This window comes from Papaver somniferum, chromosome 2 (assembly GCF_003573695.1).
Source record: "Papaver somniferum cultivar HN1 chromosome 2, ASM357369v1, whole genome shotgun sequence".
NCBI lineage: Eukaryota > Viridiplantae > Streptophyta > Magnoliopsida > Ranunculales > Papaveraceae > Papaver > Papaver somniferum.
In genome coordinates, this window is record NC_039359.1 from 213,709,273 (window position 1) to 213,719,371 (window position 10,099).

Here is a 10,099-nt window from a genome sequence, read left to right on the forward strand (position 1 = left end):
TGTTTCCCATGTCAGATGTACGCCTTCCAAAAGTGGTTGCAACAGGAATATTACATTTGTCTGACGAGACAGATGAGCTTGATACTGCTCTGAGATATGATATTAGAGCATCAAATTAGATCTAACTGCTCTATTTTTATTAATCAACTCATTCACCGATCTTAGTATCATCTATTTTTTCTCAATATGTTCATCAGAAACAAAGATGGATATACCGGATGCAATAGATGATTCCATAGCTGTTGCAGAAAACAGTAATATTGCCAACTGCAGTGATACTATTGATGAACATTACCATGATAAGAAGAACAAGAAAGCACTTCAATTCATTGAAGAAATTACAATTAATGCCGTTGAAGTTCAAAATCAAGCTCTCGCAGAAATCTTATCTTGTAATGCTCAAGTCGACTGCTTACAAAGACATGGTTTAAACAGACAAACAGATCGTAAGACATTTAAGATAATCATGCCCATGGTTACATATGAAGATCTAAAACCTGACATTGATCTTCTCATCGCTAAAGGTAATAGTATTTCATCTACTCTCTGCAAATCGCCTATTTCTCAGTTTTTCCGTAGCACTGGAACTTCATCTGGAATGAGTAAATTAATACCATCAACAGAAGAACAAGCTGAGAAATCACGACAATTTTGCTCCCTCTTAATTCCGGTCTTAAATCAGCATATTCCTGGTTTAAACAAAGGAAAGGCGATGTAGATTATTTTTGTAAGTCTATGTACTGAAACACTAGGAGGAATAATATCATCTTTAGTATCTACAAGCGTAGCCAAAACCTCCAGAAATTTGTCTAGTAATATTAATTACACCAGCCCAATAGAAACCATTTTATGTGAGGATACTCATCAAAGTCTATATTCTCAATTACTTTGTGGCCTCTATCAAAACAAACAAGTTCTTCGCCTAGGATTCGCTTTCGCTTCGGGTTTTATGGTAGCCGTTAAGTGTTTACAGCAACATTGGACCCTTCTATGTGATGATATCCGACATGGAACTATAGCAGAAGACCACCCTAAAATCACTGACCCATCGGTGAGAAAAGCGGTCATGAAAATACTAGTCAAGACAAACCCCAAACTTGCTGATTTCATCGAGAATGAGTGTAAGAGAGATTCATCATGGGAAGGCATAGTGTCTAGGTTATGGCCTAATGCTAAGTGCATCGTCACCATCATTACTGGGACAATGTCTCATCACATCAATAACATTGATTTTTATAGTAATGGTCTTCCCATTGTTAGCCATATGTACGCATGTTCAGAATGCTTCTTAGGTATAAACCTTGACCCTCTAACTAAGCCACCTGAAGTTTCTTACACACTTATCCCTACATTGGCATATTTTGAGTTCTTGCCGATACTCGGGGAAGATGATAATCAAAAGGACAACTTCAACCAGGAGAAAAAACAACATCATCCAGAACTGGTTGATCTCGTCAAGGTTGAGCTTGGACGAGAATATGAGCTTGTTGTCACCAATTATGCAGGTAACTTGATTATATTCAAGAATTTTGATTACATACTATTTCGTCAAGTACGTGCTGATCTTACGCTTATGAATTATGCAAGGACTTTATCGGTATAGAGTTGGAGACGTGCTACGAGTTGCTGGGTTCAAGAACAATGCTCCTCAGTTCAATTTCATGCGGAGAAGAAATGTAGTTCTAAGCATTGATATGGACAAGACAAACGAAACTGAGTTTCAAAATGCAGTGAAAAAGCAGTTTACCATCTTATGATTATGTCTAATGTCTCTCTTGTTGAATACACTAGTTTTCCTGATACATCAACTTTTCCAGGCCACTATGTGCTCTATTGGGAACTTCAGGGAAACAATAACAATGTCGTAATTCCTCAGAAAGTGCTTGAGGAATGTTGTCTGGTAATGGAAGAATTCCTCGGTTATGAGTATCGTTATATGCGCACTAACAAGAAATTAATTGGACCCCTAGAGATAAAGATTGTAGATACAGGAACGTTTTGTAAGCTGATGGATCATGCAATCAACCAAGTTTCATCAGTTGCACAGTACAAGACTCCTCGATGCATGAAACCTGGTTCCATGATCGAAATCCTAAACTCTATGGTTCTTTCAAGCTTTTTCAGTCAAAGGTGCCCACAGCTATGAATCCATGCTGTTTTGTAAGAAAAAATAAATGCTTATATTTCTGCTTTAGAACATGTTAAATTTAGTCGTATCTTTTTTTGTAGTTGTCGTCCTGTATGAAAATGTCATTTCTTCCATTTCGATCAGTGTTTCTAAGTTTGAAGCATCAGCCTTTGTTGTAAATTAGCATTCAGTCAAGTGTAAACTTTTAGGGTTTCTTTTTTATCAATAAATTAAACTTTTATAGAAAGAGGGTTAAAGACTCAAAGTACGTACATGATATATGAACTCTAACAAAGATTGACTAAAAACAAAAAGGGAAGCAGAAAGCAGCAACCCCGAAACACTTCCAACACCTTCATCTAGTTGCCTCAAGGTGGTTGGAATAAAACTTCTTTCCAACTGATAGCAAATTGATTTAAGGAAATACACCATGAAACATGCCTTTATTATGTAACCAACTTGATAAATAACTTGAATGTGAAACTTCGCTTTCCCTTTTGATAATTGAAAGGTGGAAAATCTAGTCATAGTACGTTAGCTTATAAGGCTGACATACTAATTCTTTCTGGAAATGCAAAATGGAAAATTATAGCACAGATGAATAGAATGTGATTGTTCATTCCGGAGTTCCGTATGTAAGGTTGATCGTTTTTCTATTTGGTTCTATTCCCAAAACTCGAAATCTTTAGAAAGGGGTATGAACCGAGTATTAATACAAGATTAGCCTTTAAAATTGCATCCATGAAGTTCATGAGTTTCATATAGGATCACAAAGTCACAAGACATGAGTGGCCAGCGATTGTGATGAGATTCAGATCTTTTAATTTCCTTATCTATATATGCGCTTATAAAAGGTGTGTCTCACACCAGTTTTTCTTCATCAATTTTAGTTATTAATTATAAACTTATACCGAAATCACTATCTAGTTTGTATGATTAGATCAAAATTTATGGAACTATGAGATATCGGAGTAAACTGAATAAGAATGAGAAGTACAACTTTGGGCGTTATAACTTGTCCAAGAGGAGTTTCATTATTTCAGATTCAGAGATGCTTTAAAAGTTTGAAAATGAGTACTTATTCATAAAAATGTCCCAATAATTGGTATTTCTCACCCTCCCGAGTCCCAACAACTTTGAACCTTAGCCATGACACAAATGACGGCAAAATAACTTTAAAAAAGACTTTTCCGCTAAAATCCATCTCTGATTATTTGAAGCCTAATTATTAATGTTGTAAACAATTTTTGACTTGCCTATTTTACAAGAATATGCATGGGCATGGCTCCCAATTTAGGCTTTCTACCATTGGGCGTGAAACCGTATAGACCACTTGATCATACAATATCTCCAACCGCATAGGTCCTTGAACAAATGGGCTGCATATGTCATTTCCTACTGTATGACATGCAAAAATTCTAAAACAATTTTTGAAGAGGTCGGTGTGGAAATATTCCAGCAACGTGAGCTTGCTGTCGTTGCAATATAGTGATGAAGTTTCCAGAAAATAGTATTAATGACCTGAGTTGAGTCTGAAACTCGGCAGCACCAATGATTCCACCAACCACCGATTACCACCACCACCGCCCACCACCGCCGATTACCACCACCATCACCTCCGATTATCACCACCACCAACCACCGATTACCACCACCACCTCCTCCCACCACCACCACCACCGCCTATTTAAGAAATGTAACAACATCAATGCAATCACAATTAAGTTCTGTTAATTGATAATTTTATCGAGTATAGAAGACGCCAGTCGCAGCCTGATTCTGCCATGGGACCACTCCGGAGGGATTTTCCAACAAACCCTTCACTTTAATTTGATTTTGATTGCTTCAATCGAATAGAAATCATCAAAATAGGGTTTTAGTAGGAGTTACAGAGCCATGTTCGGTTAGGACGATTTCCAAAAAACCCTAGTTTACTAACCGAACTTCTTGAAAATGAAGAACACGAAGAATAGTTCGGTTCTATTGGATTTAAAACTAAGTCACCGAACTCTCTGTTTGGTTGTTTCGCAAAAAAATTTACAACTACAAAGTAACCGAAAAAAACAAATCCAGTCTAACCGAACTGTGTTGTTGTGGCCACTATCTTGAGTTCCAAAATAACCGAACTTAGCCAATAGAGTTAGGTTTTTTCGCAAAAAATTTTAAAACTACAAAGTAGCCGAACTTAGCCAATAGAGTTCGGTTGATTCGCAAAAAATAATTTTAACCGAACTTCTGTTATTAGAACAACAGAAGTCCATAAGTTCGGTTCCTTCGCAAAATAAGGATATCACCGAACTTTAATTTACGAAAATAATGAGAAGTCCACAAGTTCGGTTCGTTCGCAAAAATGTTAAGTTTTCTTTGTAAACGAACTCTACCTTTGAAACTTCGTAACCGAACTCTACCTAATTCGCCAAGAAATAAATTTCGTAGTAACTGAACGTTTACCTAATTGCATATATGCATATATAAGCCCAGTTCGGTTGATTCGCAAAATATGTTGAAGTTTGCGAACCAACCGAACTTCTAACACTAGGTTACTTTTAACCTGCAGTTTGGTTGGGAAATTGGTTGCGTTGAAGTTTTCGAACTAACCGAACACACAAGATGTACCCAAATAAATTGTTAAGTTCAAAGTTCGGTTACCTACCATTTTATCCTACGTAACCGAACATTATATTGTACGACCAAAACCTCCATTAACGAGCGAGTTCGGTAACCTGCATGTTTGGAAAACGTAACCGAACTACACTTTTAGGTGTGTTCGGTTACATATTCTTGACATATGGTAACCGAACTGACCCAAATCTACATAAAAATTTTCATTTTTTTTGAAAATTTGGAGCAATTGAACCAACATTATTTAAGTTTGGAGCACACCTGGGTACCCAAATACCCTTCCTATGGTTGTGGTTGGTAAAGTCCATCGTTTTTCATGTTTTCTTCTTCATATTCTCTAACTTTACTCTCTCAATAATTCTACTTCTTTAAAAAAAACCATCTGATTTTTTAATCTCACTAATTATCTTTAACTTAATCATCTCACTAATCATTACACTAACTATTATCAACACTAACTAATCATCACCCAAAATTAATCAGGAGAGTAATTTAGGTATTAATATAAATATCCAGATAAGGGGTGACCTAGATTTACTTCTAATGTCTTTACCCAAAATAAAACCATGGTCCCCCAAAAAAACCATGGTCCCCAAAAAATCGTTCTTAAAGAAACCTAGTTGGTTTATTAAGGAAACACATGGTTTATTTTTGAAGCGCAGTCTGTTCATTTAAGAAACCCGGTTGATTTATTAAAGAAACTCTTGCTTTATTATTGAAGTCCAGTCGGTTTATTAAACAAGACCAGTTGTTTATTAATGAAACACGTGGCTTATTATTGAAGCCCATTCGGTTTATTAAATAAACCCACGACTTATTATTGAAACCCAATTGGATTATTTTGGAAGCCCAGTCGGTGTTGGTTTATTAAAGAAACCCTATTTGGCTTATTATTGAAGCTCAAAGACTTATTTTGCAAGTCACTTGGATATAGACACGAATCTTGAAAGATATGAAAAGATCTTCCGAGATAGACACAAATTTTGGAAGATAGGTATGGATTTTCCAAGATTATTTTGAATATTTAAAAATAGATACAAATGTTGTAGGGATTGACCCAAATAGAGGGAAGATATACAATTTTCTGGGTGCTTTTATCACTCCTCCGCGGCCAAGTTAATAATTCGACAAATTATTCGCGAACGTTTTCGAACTGATCGAGCTCGAATCATATTTTCGAACTATCGCTGAACCTTAGTAAAGGGTATTGATCTCATGACCCTTAGTTTGCCAAATAAGATTGTAACCATTGAGTTATTGAGCTATTTTGCTTGTTCTTATATATTTTTAATGTATTATCTGTATAACACATAAAACTTAGTTTAAATCATATTTCTGATTCAATGTAACCATGAAAATAAACTTTCTATTTATTAGAATTTTCCGTTTGGGACTCATATGTCTAAAAGGAATTGTACACGTACATATGTCGTTCCGAACTACTGTCGTATTCTGCACCATAGACTGACTTTATGACCGAATCCGAATGACCGAAAATCGTATAATACTCGCACGTTTGTCGTCGTGAACTTTTTTCCGTGTCTCGAATTTCTAACTAGGCTCTGGGGTTCCTTTAAGACATTTTTGGGTGCCTATAGTAATTTTCTCATGGAGTGTAAAACCACTTTTCGAGCCAATTTCTCTGCAAAATTTTATTTCTCCCAAAACACCTACAAAAACATAAAATACAAAAATAAATACAAAAAAGGGTACCAATAAAATTGATAATTGATATCAAATCAGACACATAAATCTGTCTATCAATAAGGATCATGTTTTTTCTTAAATTATAAATGAAATGATACATTAGAGCAACCACAGTGGGCGAGTATAACCAAATATTTGGTCAAAAAGCGAGACACAGCGGACGAACTGTCGATTAAAATCCGGACCAAAGACCAAATCCCAGACTATATTTGGTCCAAGACCAAGACCAAAACCAAATATAGTCGAGCGAACGTATAGTTAATGCCCCACCACCAGGCGGGTGTATAGTTAATGCCCCACACCAGGCGTGCATAAAGTCCCCGCCCCACACCAGGCGTACTTTATACCTCCGCCCCAATGTTTTTTTTTTCTTTTGGGAGGGGCGGGGTTTATACCTCCGCCCCACTCTTTTTTTTTTAAACTTTATATATATGGGGAGGGCTTTATACCTCCGCCCCAATTTTTTTTTTTTTTTTAGTTTTCTGGAATCTGATCGGGCGAACGTATAGTTTACGCCCCACACCAGGCGAACGTATAATGCACGCTCGACGAAATTTAGTCTTCTACCCGTAGCGTCACACACCAGACTAAACTCAAATTTGGTCATTTTATTTGGTCTTTGATCTTTGGTTATACTCGCACCATTACAGTTGCTCTTACAACTAATATTTTCCAAACCAAACCGAAAACGTTCTCAACCAATATCATGTTTTCTAAAATCAAAGGAAAACAAATGTTATGTGTGGGAGCAAAAGAGATTTTTCCATTATGTTTCATGGATGACCGCATAGTCTGATGCAATGCCCTTGGATATATTCAAAATGACCACAAATTGGTTTTTCATCTAACAGAATGGTCATTGAATCACAACTAGAAAAAAGCTCAAGTATTTGCAATGTTAATATCTAACTGTCGTGAAAAACCACGAATGTCAGATGTTTTTATGAATGAGAAAAAAGATGGAAGGTAGTAGGATCGTGGAAAAACTTGAAACTTAAATCCAGGTTGAAGAAGTCACAGCACGACCATCGCAGAGAAGCAGCATTGGGGAAAAACTTGAAACTTATATCCAGGTTGAAGAAGCCACAACATGACCACTACAAAGAAGTAGAGTTTACAGAACAAATGATTAGCCTATGCTCAAGTCGACTGCAAATATTTTATGCATTTGCAAATTTCTACAGAAGAAGACACATATGGAGAACACTTTTGAAAATATCCAACATGTTTAATGTTGGAGTGAACCAATCCACTTCTCACCAAAGACATGTTTATGAAGAATACAAAATAATGCTTCCTAATTTATGTTATCATGCTTTTTCCATATCAACTTTGCACAAAATTCCAGCAATTTTGGATTTCAATCTACTATCCACACACTCATTGGATATTAGAACACCATCCAAAATTTGCCTATCATGAACAAGGGCTCCTTGGAAGTCAGATATAAGGGAAGGCATAATGGTCTTCAATCTTTCATCAAGTATCTTTGAGATTATCTTATATTCATTCCCAATTAGACTTAGAGGTCTAAAATCTTTGGGAGTACAAGTGTCTTCCTTCTTGGGAATTAGACTTCGATGAAAATTATGAAGATATCTAACTGAGGGTGGACATCTATACTTCTTCGATTATTTATTTTCGTTATTTAGTGGTGAGGCAGTGGGGATAATTTCTTTGGGGTAGACTTCTTTATTATTTTGTTTTGTTAGTCCGACATTATTTAAGGATGGATTATATTGTTGAACACCATAATTTATTTTTGTTAAACAATAAGATTCCCTTATGCATATTCAATTGTAACAGAACTTTGTTTCCGAGTTTTCTGTGAACTACGCACCCCTTCGCAGGAAATCGACGACGTGTTTTCTATTCATCGGCTGGGTTAATATGGAAAATAGGGTTTTTGCACAACACTATTTTAATGCTTTTGTAGAAAATACAAATGAATATTATCCTCCGGATAAATAACGGCTAAAAATAGAAGCCGAAAAGGGTTTGCTGCGAGAACAATCAACAACCTAAATGTTAGTCAAAAGGGCCAAGGCACCAAAGAAAGACGGCTCGGCTAATAAGTTATCCTTTGACTGAAGATTTAATCTAACCTTTGACTGTTTTAATCATTGTGAACCTTTTGTTTGCCATACCTTGTCTCAATTTATCCTGTAAGTTATCCTTTTAAATCATGAAACCTTGATCCTGACATCATCCTTCGTAACCAACTTGGTCCCTCTTTTCTGGTTTTGCGTTTTTGTGTAGGTTGCAATTCCTCGTTTTTGCATCTGTTTTGGGTAGTGAAGCCCCTTGTTAACCAGCTAGTCTTCCTATTTGTTTTGGTATCTGAATGTTGTAAGGCAAGTTTTCAAACCACCAACTCAAAGTTCTAGTGTGGTAGTGTTGGTAGTGTCATTTTTTGTTTTCTTCTCCTTGCCTGTGTTTCTATGGTCTGTATTTTCAAAAAATATTGGTGCGCTCCTTGTGGTCTGGTTTTATAACTCAGATTTGTCTGCGAAGTTTTAGTGGGTGTCACATAGTAATTAGTATTCCTTTCCAGGGATCCTTTGTTGGTTTCTGTTCAAGAGGAATTGGGTCGTTCTGAAAGTTTTTCATGTTAGGGGTTCTTTCCAATTGAATCTCTGGGTTTTTCTTTAAGCTTTAATATTTTCATCTTAAGAAAAATACCATCTTCGGGTTAGTTTCTTCAGCTTCATATCAATTCCCCACCTAAATTCAGGACACCCAGAAAATTTTTCAACTCACTTCAAAATTAGACTGGTAGTATTCGGCTACAGTTTCAAATTTATCCTTATACAAACCGAATTTTTAACTGCCAACCTTGGTGCAAGTCTGGTGAATCCTAAGGTTATTTCATCTAGCAGCAGGCTCTTCTTCTCCTCATGATGGAAACAAAAATATTTCAAGCTACTACTTCATCTTGTATGACAACAACAAGCACAACTCGTACCTTGTATGCGTATGGGCCGATGAACTCAACACCTCTATTCGTCAGTTTTTAGTTTTAGTCTATTTCATTGTATTTCATCTTTTCAGCAAGTTGTTTCCATAGTCTGTAATACTATCTCTTAGTTTAGTTACTTATAGTTTTTTGATAGCAGTATCTAGTTGAGTCTAATAGTATTTTTATTTCGGTATTTTAGTACTCTTGTAATAACACTATTAACACTACTCTTTCAAGGACCAAGATTACCTCAAGAAGCAATCAGGGCTAAAAACTCAATTTGAAGTTATGAATCAAGCCGAAAACAAAGGAGCAGACAGATATCACTAGGAGCAGCAACAAGATACGAAGACCTGATTAGCAACTTCGATCAACTGCATCGAACACCCCTACCTCCATATAAATTCTTGCGGGCATTGCCATGTCCATCAAAAATACAACTTTTCTTGTGGAAAGCATTGACCGAAGGTCTTTCGACCTCCGACACCAACATCCCCCATCGATGCAACTCCTGTTCGAAGACGACTAATCTTGACCAATATCATGTTGATAAAGATTCAAGGCTTGCCAATCTAATTGTAATTGATGAATCTTGCGGAATTCACTATTCTTGTATAACAGTTCACTAATAATTTAATAAATTCCATTCTTAAAAAAAAAAAAAAAAAAAAAAAAAAAAAAAA

General features: G+C 36.1%; 2 protein-coding genes across 2 annotated transcripts in view; both read left to right on the forward strand.

The window, feature by feature from the left end:
- The first annotated feature begins 949 nt into the window (after positions 1 to 949).
- LOC113352803 (indole-3-acetic acid-amido synthetase GH3.5-like) lies at positions 950 to 1,757 on the forward strand. Its single transcript, XM_026596575.1, has 2 exons — positions 950 to 1,505; positions 1,588 to 1,757. Exons 1-2 carry the CDS (start codon positions 950 to 952, stop codon positions 1,755 to 1,757), a joined length of 726 nt encoding a protein of 241 aa, XP_026452360.1.
- Positions 1,758 to 1,759: 2 nt separating this feature from the next.
- The window catches only part of LOC113352804 (receptor-like kinase TMK4), a 12,851-nt gene continuing 4,511 nt past the window's right edge, over positions 1,760 to 10,099 (forward strand). The window contains exons 1-2 of the mRNA XM_026596576.1: positions 1,760 to 2,130; positions 2,230 to 2,239. Coding sequence (XP_026452361.1) covers positions 1,760 to 2,130; positions 2,230 to 2,239 — 381 coding nt within the window. The remainder of the gene's footprint in view (positions 2,131 to 2,229; positions 2,240 to 10,099) is intronic.

Excerpts from the sequence above, each read along its gene's own strand:
- LOC113352803 (XM_026596575.1), top strand. The coding sequence starts at position 950 with ATGGTAGCCGTTAAGTGTTTACAGCAACATTGGACCCTTCTATGTGAT. Across the intron at positions 1,506-1,587 it reads TGTTGTCACCAATTATGCAG|GACTTTATCGGTATAGAGTT; the intron begins GTAACTTGATTA and ends GAATTATGCAAG.